The 19591-nt window shown below is 42.8% G+C and overlaps 1 protein-coding gene across 1 annotated transcript in view; it reads left to right on the top strand.

The window, feature by feature from the left end:
* Positions 1 to 901: 901 nt before the first annotated feature.
* Positions 902 to 19591, top strand: part of LOC117733746 (kelch domain-containing protein 8B-like) — a 96877-nt gene continuing 78187 nt past the window's right edge. The window contains exon 1 of the mRNA XM_034537604.1: positions 902 to 1325. Coding sequence (XP_034393495.1) covers positions 935 to 1325 — 391 coding nt within the window. The 5' untranslated portion in view covers positions 902 to 934. The remainder of the gene's footprint in view (positions 1326 to 19591) is intronic.

Here is a 19591-nt window from a genome sequence, read left to right as displayed (position 1 = left end):
GGCCCTGTCCCCGACAGCGAGTCACAGAACGGCGCTCAGGGATTTGGAATCCTGGTTTAATTAAGAGAAGGACATTTTTCTTAAACTGCAAGGAAGTCTTGCAGTTATTAAACTCCCGGAGTGTTTTCATTTAAAGACTTTAGTTCATTTATTTAAGTTTAATTTTCACTGGGGTGCAAAGAGAACTGCAGCACTGCCTCTGAGGGGGACTGATAGACCTGGGTGAGTTCCTTTTGTTTGAAGGTATAACATCTATACCATAAAGGCTTTCCCATGGATTAGGAGGGCAATAGTGAAGGTCAGTGTTCCTCAACTCTCGCTTCCCGGGCCTTTGATCCAGTGCCACCTCCCTACAGGTTCCTTTTCTTCTCTTCAACTCGTCCACTCTTGACGTTAAGGTTTTGTGGGATTAAGTATTAAGCTCTAGGACGCCCTCTTCAAGCATCTTTTTTTTCTTCTTTTCCCCAAGGAATTTACTCAAGGCCAAAACTTTAACCAAAATAACCTCCCAGTGAAGTAGAGAAGAGAGCCGGAGAGAAAGCAATAGAGGGGGATTGAAGGGCAGAAGGCTTCGCCTCTGGAAAACACCAACAGCCGGATGAATAAAACATTCGAGTAGAGAGGGAGTCGTGACATCTGGCTGAGGGGCGAGTAAGACATTCCCCTCATCGCCTCTCTTTCTTCTTCCCTGTTCTGTCCACTCTTTTGCTCACTGGCGTCCCCATCCTCTTCATCCCTACTTCTTCTATCCATCTTCCTCTTGTTCCTCTGTGGACATTGAGGGTTCAGGCGGTCAGACTAACGGACAGAAACAAGCTTGTGCCTCCACTTGTTTCTTCCGCCCCGTAACTCAACCCCCGTCCCTCGACCCTCTTCCTCCTTCCTCCGGCGCGGTGTGTGTGATGGTGTGTCCCCTACTCTCTGTCCTGGAGACATGCCTGTGCAGGAGATGGCGGTGAGTCCTGTCAAGTCCCTGTACTGGGAGCAGTTCCCCCCCATGTCGCAGCGCCGCGTCTACAGCACTCCCGTCTACCACGAGGGCCTGCTCTACGTGCTGGGGGGCTGCAACGAGACCGGCACCCCTCTGGACAGCGTCGAGGTCCTGGACGTAGAGAGCCAGGCGTGGAGCCAGCTGCCGCCGCTACCCACCGCGCGGGCGGGGGCCTCGGCTGTGGCGCTAGGGGGCCAGGTGATGGTGCTCGGGGGCATGAACCAGCAGCAGACCCCGCTGGCTTCGGTGGAGATGTACCACCCCGACGAGGGCAAATGGGAGACGAGGGCCAGCCTGAGTCAGCCCTCCATGGGAGTCACCACTGTGGAGAAAGGTAAGAAAGGGGAATTGTGTGTAACTCTGCTTTTCATCCCAACACCGTTGAGCTGGTTATTGATGTGCTTTGGGTGTGACGACTGACCGGAATTGCACTGCTAGTTCACGTTTATGTTCTTTTTGGTACAAGAACACGCAACAGGTGGCGTCCTTGCATGATTTTCTGTGTTGTCTACCACCAGAACTCAATTGGTTACTGACCAGTCTCTCAGTGTATTGTCTAATGGCCAGGTTGAGCCTGATACCTGACTGTCAAACACATGTCTGTGTAAGTTGGTGGACTGAGTCTGGTCTATGCAGGATTCAGCTTCAAGGTGTGGATGTGTTCACGGATTTTTCCGCCTTTGAACCCAAATCCGATGTCCTCCATTGTGGGGCTCGCATTGACAGAATTGAACTGTAAAAAGACAACAGTCCATTTAGTAAACGCCTCCCCCAAGCGTAACTGTCCAATCACAGCTAAACATGGCGAATGAGCACATGGTGCCGTAGGAAGAGCAATACTTACCACCTACCTACAGGATCACCATAGCCTCAGGCCCAGGAGTATATCATTAGCAATCAACATTATTGTTTGGGACTTGAGCTTCAGCCTCAGTCTGTGTTGCATCATTACTGATGGCATGAAGCCACATTTGAATTCACCTGGAAACCTAAAAAAGTCAGCTGGAGATTTGAGGGAGTGGATTGTTGATGTTTGTGAGTAAAGAGGTGCGTTCCTTAATATTATTAATCGCACATCAGACATATACGAATTTCATTTCACAGGTTTATGTGCTTTTTCCACTCTGATATTCTGAATTTGTCAGTGCGGGGCTGCTGTGCCTTCACCCCGTCAGCTACTGCCAAAAAGCTTCACGCCGGCTCCTTAAGCGCAGATTATGACAAGACTTTGAAACAACACCAGCACCAACAAACTCCTTCCTCTGAAGTGGAGGAGTTTACTAATGAGCTGTTCCTTTTTTGGAAGAGGCCCCTCCAGGCTCTTCAGTTACTGAAGTGTCTCTCCGTGTTGAAGCTGATTTACTGTACGGCGGAGTGGCGTTGAGGTCGATGGCGACTCGCTCTCAAAAGGTCCCAAGAGTCCGATGATGTAAATGGTCAATGTGTGTGTTCGTAAAAAGTCGACGGCTCATCTCTTTGCCTGTGTGTGTGTGTGTGTGTGTGTGTTTGTGTGTGTGTGTGAGCGCGCTACCTCGTGTGCTTTGGCGAAATGTCAAAACGCAGCTTGTGTGGGGGAGCCAGGCGTCACGCAGTCTACCTCCACTGAATAAACATACCGGACTCGATGCTCATTCCACAGACGTGTGCCGGCTGCCTGAGGTTGTGTATGTTGGCACAGAGGAAGGAGGAGGGAGGTAAGAGAGAGAAGAGTGGGACCAAGGAAACCAGAAAAAAAAGCAAGCCATCGCAGGCCATAATAGGGAAAAAAAATATACCGAGAGTTTTTAAATATCGCTTTGACACACAGAGAGAGAGAGAGAGAGAGATAGAGAGAGACAGACGTGTGATGCACTTGTTGGAATTCCTCTTCGCTGCAGTTTCCTGTGTTTATACCTCAGGCTGCACTCTGTCGAGTGCTGGCGTGATAAACCAGGGAATCAATATGACCTTTCAGGGTAATAGAAACAAAGCAAGGAAGTATTTCTGTGATTTCTATTCCATACAATGTATTTCATACACAAGATGAAGAAGAAAAAGGAAAAGACACGTTCTGTTCTGCGTGTAATTGCTTTACATGTTGGGTTGTTCCCACTGCTATTTAACGACATAACTAGCGAGTGAGCACTCGAGTGTGCCAACGATGTCGCTGGCTGCTGTTATTGGGTTTGTCGCTCACAGTGTGAACACGGCATCATAAAGTGGAACATCCACCTGCTCCATTACAGGTTGTCTACCTCGCAGTACGAGAACAACGCTGCTCTTTTATTTACCACGTCTTAGCATTGATCATCAACTGGATTTAGATCAACAAGTGTCTATAGTTGTACTATAGAACTATAGTATAGTTATTGACACAACTATAGACACATCTATAGACACGTCTATAGATGTGTATATAGATGTGTCTATAGTTGTGTCTATAGATGTGTCTATAGATGTGTCTATAGATGTGTCTATAGTTGTGTCTATAGTTGTGTCTATAGTTGTGTCTATAGATGTGTCTATAGATGTGTCTATAGATGTGTCTATAGATGTGTCTATAGTTGTGTCTATAGATGTGTCTATAGATGTGTCTATAGATGTGTCTATAGATGTGTCTATAGATGTGTCTATAGTTGTGTCTATAGATGTGTCTATAGATGTGTCTATAGTTGTGTCTATAGTTGTGTCTATAGTTGTGTCTATAGATGTGTCTATAGTTGTGTCTATAGATGTGTCTATAGTTGTGTTTATAGATGTGTCTATAGATGTGTCTATAGATGTGTCTATAGATGTGTCTATAGTTGTGTCTATAGATGTGTCTATAGATGTGTCTATAGTTGTGTCTATAGATGTGTCTATAGATGTGTCTATAGTTGTGTTTATAGATGTGTCTATAGATGTGTCTATAGTTGTGTCTATAGATGTGTCTATATATGTGTCTATAGTTGTGTCTATAGATGTGTCTATAGATGTGTCTACAGATGTGTCTATAGTTGTGTCTACAGTTGTGTCTATAGATGTGTCTATAGTTGTGTCTATAGTTGTGTCTATAGTTGTGTCTATAGTTGTGTCTATAGTTGTGTCTATAGATGTGTCTATAGTTGTGTCTATAGATGTGTCTATAGTTGTGTCTATAGTTGTGTCTACAGATGTGTCTACAGATGTGTCTACAGTTGTGTCTATAGATGTGTCTATAGATGTGTCTATAGTTGTGTCTACAGATGTGTCTACAGATGTGTCTACAGTTGTGTCTATAGATGTGTCTATAGTTGTGTCTATAGTTGTGTCTATAGATGTGTCTATAGTTGTGTCTACAGATGTGTCTACAGATGTGTCTACAGTTGTGTCTATAGATGTGTCTATAGTTGTGTCTATAGATGTGTCTATAGATGTGTCTATAGATGTGTCTATAGATGTGTCTATAGATGTGTCTATAGTTGTGTCTATAGATGTGTCTATAGATGTGTCTATAGTTGTGTTTATAGATGTGTCTATAGTTGTGTCTATAGATGTGTCTATAGTTGTGTTTATAGTTGTGTCTATAGATGTGTCTATAGATGTGTCTATAGTTGTGTCTATAGTTGTGTCTATAGTTGTGTCTATAGTTGTGTCTATAGATGTGTCTATAGTTGTGTCTATAGATGTGTCTATAGTTGTGTCTATAGTTGTGTCTACAGATGTGTCTACAGATGTGTCTACAGTTGTGTCTATAGATGTGTCTATAGATGTGTCTATAGTTGTGTCTACAGATGTGTCTACAGATGTGTCTACAGTTGTGTCTATAGATGTGTCTATAGTTGTGTCTATAGTTGTGTCTATAGTTGTGTCTATAGATGTGTCTATAGTTGTGTCTATAGATGTGTCTATAGTTGTGTCTATAGATGTGTCTATAGATGTGTCTATAGATGTGTCTACCTCGCAGTACGAGAACAACGCTGCTCTTTTATTTACCACGTCTTAGCATTGATCATCAACTGGATATTTTTTTTGCAGCAACACCTGTCACACATTCATATTCACCAAACGGAGCAGTGTTGCTGAAACCGTTACTGTGCAGTCTGCGTAGTGCCTTCTAATCTGGAAGCTGCAGTAGAGCGCTGCTCCAAAGCCCTGCTGTCAAAACACTTCCCTAAGTGGAGGCTGTCACCCTCATTAAAGGAAAGCTGCCATTAAAGGAAAGCTTGACATCAACAGCTCAAGCGCTGCTGTGTGTTTGTTCTGCAGAGGAGATTTCATAGCAGCTGTCGTGTGAACCGGAGAACACAAAGGAAACGGGGACCTCGTACTCTTCATATGCAATTATTCATTCCATCCTCACAGATTAGTATCAATGTGAGACCGGACGGGAGCCAGTGTCAATCTGCTGATGTGCAGGTTACTCTTGAAATGGAACCTAATTGTTTATTACTTCAGTTTTATTTTCAGTCTTATTTTGATGCAAAGATGTGTTAATAGACAGGAGTGCAGCGCAACATTCAAATGAAAGCAGTGCTCTGTTGATGTGATTCTGGGTCAAACGTTTTGGTCCAATTTTTTCTTCTCGGAGACGAACTTCGCAAAAAGGACCAACCATTTGTATTTGAGTGGGAGTGCAGTAGTTTTACTTCAACGTGAAAGTGCACTAAAAGTTTTTCTGAAATATGTTGTCTCTTTAGCCACCATCGTGCATCCCGAGTAGATCCAGACTACACTGTGTCCTACATTTGGAGGAGCACCTTGTTGAGTAAACTGTTATCCAGAACCCAGTGCAGAGTCATTTGCCTCATGTGAAGCTGGAGCTGCCCGCGAGGGTTACAGAATGTAAACGAGCTGCCGACGGCATAAAAAACCCTGCAGCTTCATTTCAATACGGCACACGCTCCTGACCCTGAACCACGCATGTTCCTCACTCAACAGGTGACAACTGGTGACTCCTTTGACGAGTTATCGTTGTTAAAAAGGGCATCTGCGTTCAAATAAATTAAAAATAATCAGCCAACAGCTTCACCGTTATCCTGGAGTTCTGCTGCTCGGAGTCACGATTGCCGGTTTAGCGCCTGCTCATTACTTCAATGTGTTTCAGACCTCTGACTCAGCAGAACCTGTGGTGTTTACATCCTCCCACCGGTCCTGTCCTGTCGGGACCAGTATCTTTGCATGGCTTACGTATATATTACGTATATATCTGGTTTCTATGTCCAGATTGCCTATTAGTCCAATGCGCAGGGAATGAATAATCATCAGGAGCTTCTAAAAAAGGTTGATTATAGCATTATTTAGAACCCCGACATAAAGAGGACTCATCAATTCATATTTTACCTCATTATGAAAAAGATGGCAGCTTTACTGAACTCAGGCTAATTCTTCACTTTAAATCCCTTCCGCGAACATTTTAAATAAACGTATAGCACGGTCTGCCTGCTTTCCTCTCTGTCCCGGTTTTTTGGGGCCGCAGTGAAAATCTCTCTTTATTTTTTAAAGGCTAAACAAATAGGCCAACAAATATGGATGAAGCAAAACTATTTTGTTATAAAAAAAACATGTGAATGTGGACCTTTTGGTCATGGGAAGCGCCACAGCGCTCGCTGAGCGTTAGTCTTGGTGCTAGAAAGAGAAGGCTATGTGCACACTCCATAACAACCTATAAGTTGTTCATAATAATTTGAATGTCAACCCTTATGAATACAGCTTTGACACATTTGGTAAAGCCCGAGAAGCCACACAACACTATTCCTGCAGGGGGAAGGCCATTAATGTATAAAGACGGGAGCGAGAGGTACCACATCTTTTTAAGGTGTTGAGTTCAAATATCAACAATCTGTCTCCATAATTGCTGTCTCCACCCCCCCAGCCGGCCTTTCTGCAAGAATATTGTTCAAATTAAACTGGTCCGCGGTGCAAGAAAGGCTGGGGGCTCGAGCTGCTGCCATCTCCTCAGACGTATTGAGTAGTTCTGTACTCTGTCTTCCACGCACTTCACTAAATGGTGAACGTATCTTTCTAAAGGAAACTAGTTTTTCTAGCAGGATTAAATGTGTACATGATATTCTAAGCTTGGCAGCAGTGGCAAGTTATTTTTGTCAGTTGTTCTTATTTCTATTTTTTTTCTGGTGCAAACGAAATGTGTTAAAAAATGAACAAGCTGTGTATGTGACCAACAGAAAAACAGTTCAGCGTGTGCATTGTGATGGGAATCTGATATTCTTAGTTATGTTTAGTTTCTATTTGTGAAGTGGCTTAAAACCTTGTATGCAAATCATCTTCTCTCCTGCAGCGGTTACCAAGCACCTTTGATTACTTCTCTCATCCGGAAACCATATGCCATATCCACACCATCTACACAGATGCCTGTAGGGTGTGTGTGTGTGTGTGTGTGTGTGTGTATTTCCGATGGTGATCTGATGATTGACATGTCTTGGCCAACACTACGGCCCTATAGACTCTCCTCTCCTTTTTTCTCCTGTTTTCTCCTCTCCTCTAATGCTCTCTCCTCTCCTTTCCTCTCTCCTCTCCTCTCCTCTCCTTTAGTGCTCTCTCCTCTCCTTTCCTCTCTCCTCTCCTCTCCTCTCCTCTAGCTGTTTTCCTGTCTGTTTCTGTGCTTCCTCTGCAGTCGACTGATCTGGCGAGCGTTGCTGTTCCTTGGCAACATGTGTGCGACTGCCATGTTTGTTGTGTTTTTAGACTAATCAGAGGGAGCAAGCCGACTAGTTGTAAATGTCGGTGTGTGTGTGTGTGTGTATCAGGCAGAGCTACAGACAGAGCATCTGTGTGAATTATTTCTATATTCTTGTATTCCTGTAATACCAGCCGACAGAACATGCACGTGTGTGTGTGTGTGTGCGTGTGTGTGTGTGTGTGTGTGTGTGCGTGCGTACTTGTGGTGCATTTTGCTGCCTCTACTGAAAGTGTACTTCAGGTGTACACATACTCCCCATGTGTGTGTTTATCCTTCACTTAATCTCACATTGTATTGTTCATCTCACAAAATGATTGAACTAAATGATTTTATTTTATTTATTACTTTTTTTATTTTTATCGTATTGATTGGTTTTATCGTTTCATTTATTGAACTGTTTTTGACACTCATTACGTATCATAACAGCATTTCCGATACCCATATGGCTCACTGCTGCTCATTGGCCATGGTTTTACATTTAAGGATAATAACCTTTAATTTCAGTTGTTTGGACCACTATATATATTATAAAAAAATATTTATTTGAATTCTCTGACGAATGACCGTTGCCCATGAAAATACTACTACTTTCCCCTTTCATATAGTTCTTCCCCTCTCACCTCTTGATGTATATTTGACCTCTGGCTGAGCACAGTTTGCACAGAGACATGAAACATAGTGTATAATAAATGCAGCCCCCCTCTGCTCCCTCAGAACATCTAGATTTTAGTCCCCTTAATGCAAAGCCAAGGTTTTAATTGCTGCTGTAGCGTGACTCAAAAGTGTCAAACTCCCACTGCACTGATGAGTATAATTTCCCTTTCCCCCCCCCGGTCTGTGATTAAGGGCCACTGTCCTCTCCACTGTCAACAGACACATGTCTGCAGCTGGAAAAGAACCGCTCCGCGGGGCTGTCAAGCCCCCGGATGATATAAAGTACGTTTTCACCAGGAGGAAGATAAAGGCACGCTGTCATGGCTTCAAAGTGGTGGAGGAGGTGTGAAGTCAGTTCCAAACTGAATCCCAGGAAAGACTTCACGCTCCTCTTTTAACAGAGAGGTCGGTTTGAATTTAGTGAAATATGTGTCTGTAGACACTTCTATAGACACATCTATAGACAATACCGTGGACGTGCCACATCTATAAACACTTTTATTTTGTTATAGTAATTTATAGTGTTTTTTTTCTACATAAAAACAGATTCAAATGTTATGGATTAAAACAAATCTTGTCATTAGTAGTTTTAATGCTGTATTATAGATAAACAACAGAAATAGACTTCAAATAACTAGATATATTATATTTTTTTGCCAACACTACATTTGACCAGATTACATGTGAACAAATCGTGATAATGTATAATTTACATTTACAACAGAGCCTGAACGCATCATAGTGTAAGAGAACCTTTGTTTGTTTGCCGTTAGCGGTGCTGCTAACGCTACTAACGCTCCTCCTGTCAATTTAAACACAGATTAGTTGACCATGTAATTCTATTTGAATCCTTTTAACCAAAGTTATGGACCAGGTACTAAGTTCGTCTACAGAGCTCAATTGTTGTGGAAAAAACACCATTAATTTCCAAGCTCGAAGCTCAATATAAATATATAATTCTCCGTTTTTCTTAAGGGAAGTGTTTGAACTACACTGCAGACTGGATTCTAGATCTACTGTGACACAGACGCCTAATTTATACTTCTGCGGAAAAACTTGCTCTCGGCAAAAAAAAGTTTGCAGAGAGCTGCAAACATCTCCTAAAAAATGTGACCACGCGCCAGACACCAGCGGACGCTGCAGAAGTTGGATTGGACATCACGTAACCATTTAATTATGCCTAATAAATAAACCAAAGACCGCCTGACAAAAGAATAATAAATCAAAAAAAGCGCTAATCCATATCAAACAGAAATGACATCCGAATGCACCCGAGTATCAGAATGCAGAGCGGCAGGAGTATAAACCAGGCCCGACTCTGAAGACCGGGTCCAGTGCGGGTTAAACGTTCATTAGTCCACGGTATATTACGTCTGGTGTATGACAAGACAGTTTGTTATCAAATAAAATGATAATCTGAGCTCATGTCACATCTCGCCCACGTCCAGGGCGTTGTCTCTCTCTCTGTTCCACTGCAGGCAACTCTCGTACTTAACTGAAGTCCATAACTGATATTTTTCATTTGTGATTCTATTTTTTCGCTCGACAGACTGCATCTGCAAAGTAAAACAGCAATAAAAAAAATAAAATAACTGCCTGTAGGAGGAGGGGGAGGAGGGGGAGGAGGAGGGTTTTAAGCACTTTCTTTTATCAGCACTGATGCCAATTCAGATTCGGTCTCCACGTCTCTGTGTTACGAGTTAAAGAAGTTCCAGAGGACACGTCTATAGACACCAGGCAGATGGCTCTGTGTATCTTTTTCAACTGTTTCAGTAAATCAAACAAATGTCTCTGTGCCGAGGAAATCTAGGTAGCTGTTGTGCTACCGTTGTTGTTGTTGTTGTTGTTGTTGTTGTTGTTGTTGTTGTGCTGATATGCAACACGTTTTCAGTGGTTCCCCTCAAAGCTGAGGCCTCACTTGTAACCGGTATTAACAGCATCATTACAGGTATAATGACGCCTCTCACGTTCAATTCCACTTTGTATCACACGTCACGTTGCACTCATATATTCTCGGTCAAACCAGCAGTGCTATTTGTGCTTGTGACACATAACCATAAGCAAACTACAATTGTTAAAGATATGAACCAACTCAAACCTCAAAATTCAAGTTTCCTTCAACCAACTCACGAACCACGTAAACATTGTCAGTAAATTCCACTTTTGTTTCAGTTTGATCATATTATATATAATATATATATATTATATATACAATAATGTATTAATAAGGACTTTGCTTGACATTCTGACATGTGAAACACCTAATATGTTGTGACCAATGACACCAGTAGATATCTGACTTGGAGAGGCAACAGACGTTCACAGATAAGTGGAACGTGAATTGACATTAATCCCTCTTGGAAAATGAGTACATGGTCATCTGTAGCTCTCATGTCACTGTAAACACTGTACACTCAACAAAATCACTCAACAAAGTCACGACTGTTTGCTGTGCTGGCTCCTCATTGGTGGAACGAGCTCCCCATTGACATCAGGACAGCAGAAAGTCTCTGCATCTTCCGTCGCAAACTAAAAACACATCTTTTTCGACTATACCTTGAATAGGGAGGGTAGAGCCGTAGTAGCACTTAAATGTCCCTTACCGATAGCACTTTGTTGTTTAGCACTTTAGTAGCACTTAAATGGCACTTACGGATAGTACTCTGTAGTTTAACGTTATTGAAGAAATTGTACTTGCTTGATTCTTGTTGTTCTGAGTTTGGACTCATGGTTTAATGCACTTATTGTAAGTCGCTTTGGATAAAAGCGTCAGCTAAATGACATGTAATGTAATGTAATGTAATGTAATGTAAAGGATTTGAATAACACAACAATGGACTAGGAAAGCTGCCTCTAGCCTTGAAAACGCTGGTGTGTGCTTGTACTTTGGCTTTCACTTAAACAAGAGCTGTATGTGCATGTGTGTGTGTGTGTGTGTGTGTGTGTACCTTTTTCCTGCTATGGTTCCATATTCAGCCAGTTTCACCCCCCCCACAAACCAACACTCCACCATTGAGATGCTCATTGAATGCCACTCTGATCAGCTTGTATTTCTAAAGCCGTGCGTCGTTTGTGCAAACATGAACAGTCCTTTTTAAAAAAAAGGGGATTTGATTTTTCCGGAGAGGTTTATATTCATGAGAGCAGAACATCCTGAGATAATGACATCAAAGTATCATTTTTGCCCTGTGCACTCGCACAACGCTTTTCCTTTCGGTGTTGTGGGCTTTAAAGAATAAAGCTGCCGATCGGAACAGAGTTTCAAACTTTATGCTCGCCGTGCACCTCATTAACGCCCTAAACCGGTTTCTATTTCAAGCTGAGAGCTTCGGATGACAGGAGCCTCTGGTAGTGTGGCAAGGCTGAGCCGAGACTCAGAGGTTCTGCTGTTGGGAACACCCTGGAGCTTCTGCATATTCATGTCTCGCTCAATACTGTATCACTTATTGCTGAGTGAAATATTTCCACTCACCGATTCTTATCTTCTGTGTTTGTCTCATATATATATATAGATAGATATATTTTTTGAGCACATACACATCATTTGCTCTTTCCAAGAATAGGACTTAAAGATTTACATCTTATATCTAACTTTTCCTGCAACGGCCAGCCAGTGGCTACCACTGACAGTTAGTATATGTGTAGGGCTGCAACTAACGATTATTTTAATAATCGATTAATCTGTCGATTATTTGTTCGATTAATCGATGAATCGGATAAAAAAACTAAAGAGCATTAATTTCCAACCCTTTATTAAACAGAACTGTGCCAGAAAACAGGCACAGGTAACAGGTACTGTAAATTCCGGACTATAGAGCGCACCTATCTATAGGCCGCACCTGCTAATTTTTAAAAGAAAAAAGAAATTATACATAAATAAGACGCACTTGTCTATAAACCGCAGGAAAAGGGGGCGTGGCTTGTCTCCGTGGCTTGTCTCGGTAAAAACTGTTATTTCCGCCGTTCACCACGGAATAAATAACTCAACTTTTCTTTTATACTCAAACATCTCCGCGTCTTATTGGGTGGCGTAATAATTGCGCGACACAACGAATCGATAACTATTTTAATAATCGATTTTATCGATTCGTTGTTGCAGCCCTATATATGTTAGCTAAATGCTAACATATACATAGTTCATGTGTAGTTTAACAACAGCACGAGTATATGGAGGAGTCATAAAGTCAGTGAACTGTCATGCAGCAGTATGGGTCTGAAGCTAACTAGCCATCCTAAGCTAATGGTAGCCAGACCAAGTGGGCCGCACCAATACCACTTTTGAGTACTCGGTGATACCAAGTACCGATACGAGTAATATCATTACAGTTCTCACCACTTGGTTGCTGCCATTTTGGCCCTGCTGATGCGCCCTGCCCCCCTTCGCCCCCCCCTGATTCGATGTGAGGTCAAAGGTCAGGGATGTCGTATGTGTACAGATTGTAAAGCCCTCTGAGGGGAGTTTGTAATTTATGATATTGGGCTATACAAAATAAACTGAATTGAATTGAATAGAATTTTAACATTTAAAATTGTGTTTTCCTGACACGAACGGAGAGGAATTCTTTGCAGCTGGAATGTTAATATTTTACGGTTTTGAAAATTGGAGCTAAACTCACACACAAAAGGAGTAGTTGGCTTTGACCTTCTCAAGAGTTTTTAGGAGTTGAAGCATTTACAAACTGTACACTCACAGCTGTAACATTACTGCACACTCACACACACACACACACACACACACTCTCTCACACACACACCCTCTCTCTCTTTACCGGACACTCGCCAATGATACGCCTGGCTTGCAATAAGGCGGATACCCTGAAGCATACAGTGAAAGTCCACGGCAATGCACACACAATTGTGGTAACCTAACCAGCTATTCTTCGTGTACTTTAGATTGTTTGGGTCTGTATTTTGTTTGTTGGTGCATTTTGTCATTTCCATTGATGGCTGAGCCAAAGTGTAGACGTTGCACAACATCTACAACACATTAAATAGATAAGAGAAAAACTTCCACCGGTAAACAGAAAGTTCCGGGTCAGTCACTCAGAAAGATGTGTGTCAAAAGACACTCAGCAAATGTGCGAATGCCGAAGCAGAGGTCGATAGAGCGGCAGATGAAAAGTGGATCGCAGGCTGATGGTGTGCACAGAGAGTGCGGATGTCCTTTTTAAAGAGGAAACAAGGTGAAAACATTACATTCCCTTTTCCCAGCTGAGCCACGAGTCCAGACTGGAGGGGCTTTTGGCCAAAGACTGCGGGCTGATTCTTGGAGCCAGGATCACTGATGCTGGAAGCCTGGGGGTGTGATGATGCTCCGTAGACGCCAGTGGCGGCTCCTCTTCCCCTCGGTGAAAACGCTTTAAGCAGAGGAAGCCCGGAGCCCTGGTGAGGCTTCAGATTTCAGATCAAAACCTACACAAACAAGAGCCGGCGGCCTGGCGGTGTCAAATCCGACAGCATTAAAAACCACAACACTCACTCGTGTTCCTCGATCTGGACTGGGGGAGGGGGGGGGGGGGCGGGGGGGGGGGGGGCGGGGCTTTTATGTGCTCAAGAGGGAACGGAGGGAGGCAGGAAAACGGGCTGGAGGAGAGTGAATGAGAGAAATGAAAGAAGATGAAGCAAAAGGCAGGTGCATTCATAATAACATATGAGACAGTTATGATGGAAAACCAAGTCTTTCCATCATAGCATTCTGCAGCTTGACAGACGGCCGTCAGCGAGCGTTAAAGAGAACGAGAACACGTTAGAGAAGCAGAGATTTTGAGCCCACACTGCTCATACTGTCTGTTTCATGATAGAACAGCTTTGGCTTCTACACGCTTCTACAGTCAGACTGACTTCAGGCTTTTGCTGCTCTGACATTTAAAAAAAAAAGTTTTTGCTGCTATTTCACTGTTCAAAACTTTCCTCAGGGGACCTACTCCCCCTTCAACGACAACTCCACCCATCTAGCGTTGCACTCATATAACATGTTCAGGCTCATTATAGAAGTCTGTTATCTTTCTTTTATACTATTACATCAAGTACTGTACTTGTTTTGAGGTTCTTTTACTTTAGTTACCATTTTATGCTACGTTATATTTCTTCTCCAATACATCTCCAAGGAAATTATTGTACACATATTACATTTTTAAAGCTTTACTATTTACTTAGTTCATTCTTATTTTGTAATACCACATAGTGTATTGTTGTAGGTTAAGCCACCCAGCAGTATACTGTATTAAGTAGTTCAAATGGGCTCATTGAAGTGAAGAGCACATATATGCATCAAATATTATATTTCATGAATAATATAATTCAAATGATTCTAAAAATGGGCCATTGACTATAATGACTACTTTTGGTACAAAAGTATATTTTGATGGACAATAATGTATAATAATGTATAATAATGTTTCTTTTTATTACAAGATCATCATTATGGCACCATTGTGCCCTCTCTCCCCCAACAACTGTCTCCTGTCTTACTGATATCCTGTGTCACAGCCCTGTACTTCAGAAGCAAAACAGAAAAAGCTTCAGCACAGTAATATGTTCATGACCTGTCTATCGTGATATGATCTTTATGATAATAATCAAGAAAAGTGTGATCTAAGTGGGAAGCACACACTGCCTCACCTTCACTGCTCCACCTAGTGGATCGATTCACCATTGCAACAGATTTTTTACATATGGCGCCATAGGGGCGAGTCGAGTCGGTGGAACTTATTGCGCTATTCAACGTCGTCGCATTCAGAATATCTGCCCTCACATTGTGCAGCCCTAGTGTTATGCTAGTACCGGCTAATGTAGCCTTTTAGCCTGCAGCCTCAAGCACAGATGAGGAGGGGGCTACAGAGGTCTGGTAAGTTTGCTTCATTCTAACTCCACCACCTTGTAATTTTAAGGGCCAACACTGACTCAAGTGACATCACTGGATTCCTCCAGAGTTTCAAAAAGCTTTACCCAGCATGTTTTACATGTTGCAGCAGTAGCCTACTGCCCGGTACTAGCATACTAGCATGGAGCCGAGCTCACTGTGTTACAGCCATAGACTGTGTCAGTGCACGTCGTCATTGTGACGTCACCCATTGGTTCGTGGACTGAGGTTATGAAGCCTCGAGTTCGTCGCCATCTTCTTCTTTTCGCAACCAGAGGAGTCGCCCCCTGATAGGTCAATAGAGAGAATGCAAGTTTTAAGACACTTCAGCTTCACACCGAAGGTTTATGCTATGTGTCTCGATCGACATGAGAGTGAGCTGATATTGACACGATTTCCATTCATGTCTCAACTACTCTTTTAAAGCTACAAACAATGGCATGTTTCCAGTCAGAATCACAAACCAGAGCTGCAAAAGGAAGTAACAAAAGGAACAGCAAAATACTGCATTCATAGTGCACCAAACTGCTTCCTAAACAAAAAGTCAACTTGTCCACACAAAACAGGTCGAAGAGGCAGAGAGAGAGAGAGAGCGAGACATAGATTGTGTATTTAAACGAGAGAGACGGGGAGACCTGAAGGAGCACAGGCAGAGGCCGCAGGCAGTGACACAGAGATGCTGGAAAAACCCTGTACCATCACCCCCCCACACTCTCTGTCTGACCTTCTCACTGTAGGCCTACCACACTGTTGTATGACCTGTGCCTCAGGCGATAGTGTTCGTTTGTATGTGATTAGGAAAACTTCAGCATTGTTTAAGTTTAGAAACACTTAATACACCAGAATACCCGGTTTGATTTCTTTTGGCTCGCTGGCAGCTTTTCTGTCGCGACGTTGACAGACAGGCACACTGCTCGAAGGCTTTACCTGAGCACAACACGACACTTTCCCTTCTATGTGGTGTCAGCTTGTATCCGCAGCTATTTCCCTACAGTCGTTCCCCAGACTGTTAGCACAATGCAGACCATCAACCGTCTGAATATGCTCACCCGCTGGTGTTGCAGCAAAAAACTGACACATAAGAAAACACTGGTGGTCATTATCGTCCGCCGTCCGATCCAAAAACCCACCTGCAACTACCACTTATTACCACAGGTGCCACCAAAGAGAACAAAACAGAGACCTTTCTCAATTGTAACTTTAAATAAATGAGATCAAACGTGTTACTTAGTCAGCTTACAAGTGTTGGGAGGCAGACTTGTCATGCTAGCTGTTTCCATTTTTCTTCCTATGCTAACCCAGGCTAAACATGTCCTGACGCCAGCTCCGTGTTCATGGTGCACACAACGTCAGCAGAATGGGACTGAACAGGAAAACATACCTTAACATTTCGACCTGGGAGTGATCTCACATTGTTCCAGTGGGTTATCCCCTGCTGCTAGCCTTGCAGTCACGCCTTGCACACACCATTCAGGTGAGCAGCTTTTGCTGCGTTATGTATTCGTAATGCTGCGTTAACAAGTGCATTGAGATGTTTCCAGAAAATTGGGTGGTATCGGTTTGCAGAAATTGGCTTGGTGTGTAGGTGCACATGCTCCCTGTGTGGATATAAAGAACCTTATGGACTGAAAGGGATTCTTTACCTCATCCATCGTATCCAAAATAACCACGGCTTCACCGAGAGGTGTTCAGTACATACAATTCTTTAATGCATGAACTGAAGCTACTGAAGGGGGATGTCAATAAGAACGCAAGATTAAAGACACAAGCATACAGACACGGTAAGAGGCTTGCAGTGCTGTGGAAATGAACAACATCAAAAGATTTAATAACAGCCTTCTTAAGCATCCATAGAGTCAGTGAACCCCACGCTAAATGCTTGACCCCACAGTTGTTCGGATGTGAATGTAGATCGATGTGCTCCCTTGGTTATTATGCATCGTTAAATATTGTGGAGAGGGGCAGCAAGGCCGTGGGTTAAATACATGCTGGGCATGTTACCTCTGGCCATTGCCGCGTCCTTGCGCCCCACGCATAATAATAGAGCTGAGTAACGGAGTATCAGTGTTATCTCAATGACGCGGTCTGAATATGGATGAGAGTCTCATTATTGCTCATGGAAAGGTCGGGGGACAGATAACGATGATTGCATTGAGAATGATGAACACTCATCTGAGATTAAGCTCTAATTCAATCAGTCTAACCGGATTCAAGGTCTGTACAATAACTGAGGTCAGGACAACAACAACAACAACAACAACAGGACAATAGTTTCTTTGGCCACAATGAAAAAGGTCTCGGGAGCTGGTCTGGGGACAGAAGGGGCGAAGATGCTAATATTCCAGTCATGCAGTGGGAGAACTAAAGGGACCCATGGTGAAAAATGTTCCGCAAAGCAATGAGTCATACCTGCAATAGAAAGCTTTAAGTAAACCATAATCCGCCCTGTTAAGATGAGATAAAAGTGTATTGATCTAGTCAGGGAAGTAGAAGCTTTGTAAGAGCACAAGTGGAAAATCTACGAGATAAACTCAAACCCAGAACCCAGAGCAGGAGCAGCAGGGTCGCGTAAACGTGCAGATACCAATCTCAAGCTTAAGAAAGATAGGGTCCAAAAGTGTGTGGACACATAGGCCTCACGCCTGATAATATAAATGCTTGTATATTGTTATAATGTTATGCTTTTGTCAGGCTACTCAAATTCAGAATAACACATAGAAGATGAGATTTTGTGTCTGGGAATATGCGGCTGTCTCGTCTTGGAAACAACACACCCGAATGTCATTGACTAGTCTCATCGGAATGCTGACTGGCCTTGCATGGCGCAGTCCTGTGGGATGAAATCATCCGCCTCCTTGATCGCTCAGCACCAATCAGAAATTAAGATGATGCATAACCTGTGACGAAATCTGTGTATGTAAAGGCCGGGTTTTCCAGTTCTGGGGAGAGTTGTTGTGACTCCCCTGGTATTGCAATCTCAGCCCTTATGTTTTGCTTGTGATCAGAGAAATAAATCTACCAGAACGAGAGAAGTTGTTGGCTGAATTCTTCCAAAGGCTCTTCCCATGCAGACGATTCGGTTAATTCGTGAAGATGGACACTGGTTTTAAGGTCTGACTCATAGTCAGCTTTCCAATTAGGGTGCGAGTCAAATTTTTAGTGTCAATTTAGTATCTTTGGAGTAATTGTTTTGACCACGAAATGTCGGAAAACAGCGAAACACGTCAATCACAAATTCCCAGAGACCCTTTTTCTCTAACCAACGGTGTAAAACAACGTTATTTGATGAACTATCACACAAGACAAGGCGTCACTATAGTCATGGCAATCATCTTATACGTGTTGAGGTATTCCAGCCTGAACTAAAGTGTTGTACTACCACCGCCGTCTTATTTCTTTTTAAACCAGAAGTGACAGGAAGAGGGTGGAAGTACAACCGAACGCCGAATAAGACATTGGTAGGCGATCAAAACGGTTCACTTTCACAAGCTGAAAACACTGTGAAAGGGTTGAAATCGTGTGATGAAAACATGGACCACTCACAGACATGGTCTGTTTGACTCTAAATGGATCATAATTTACTAAATGGACATCTTGTTGTATTGAAGAAGACTAGAAACTAGAGATTGAGACCACAACCTCATGTTTACAATGTTTACTGAGGTAATAAATCAAGAGAGAAGTAGAGTCATTTTCTCAGAGACTTCTATACAATCAGACTTATTTTTGCAACCAGGAGTCGCCCCCTGCTGGCCAGTAGACAGAATGCACGTTAAAGCCACTTTTCCATTGGCCTCACTTTTCAGACCCGGAGGTTACGTCCACTTCTTTTTTTATATTCTTATAAAACAAAAAACTCAGCTAAGCACCATCAACGGGTAATATTAGAATGTGGTCCAGTACTGGCCCTAATAATGGGATAATATATGTATGACTAAGTTTAGATATAAAACTTCAGAGGAGTCACCCCTACTGGCCATTTGAAAGAATGCAAAAGTGTGAGGCTCTTCTGCATTGGCTTTGCTTTTCAGATATGAACAAACGGATCTGTAATTAATCAAATTACAAAATATCCACAGAGTGAAGCTGGAGCTTTATCATGACCTTTTACACCCCTCTCAAGATATCTCAGACACCTCCAAGGGGCTTTTCTCTAATTCCTCATACTTCCTCCATCACACCTCCCCCACTCGACTACCTTACTGGCGGCTCTACTTCACCTTGGCTTCACCTCGTTCTCTCTTCAGTACCTACCACTTACACTCATTCTTTTACCCTCAACATCTTTCTCAATGTCTCATCAACCTGTTACAAATGTGATTTCTAACGACTAACTACTCTACTACTAATCTGCCGGGGGAGTCGTTTTCATTTCCACTTAGCATAAAACATGCATGCACACATGCATATTTTGTACTCTACACGCACAACAACAAAGTGGTTGCGT

The sequence above is a fragment of the Cyclopterus lumpus genome, chromosome 7, assembly GCF_009769545.1.
Source record: "Cyclopterus lumpus isolate fCycLum1 chromosome 7, fCycLum1.pri, whole genome shotgun sequence".
NCBI classification, from domain to species: Eukaryota; Metazoa; Chordata; class Actinopteri; order Perciformes; family Cyclopteridae; genus Cyclopterus; species Cyclopterus lumpus.
The sequence above is the reverse complement of the archived record's forward strand: the minus strand, read 5'-3'. Positions and strand labels throughout refer to the sequence as shown.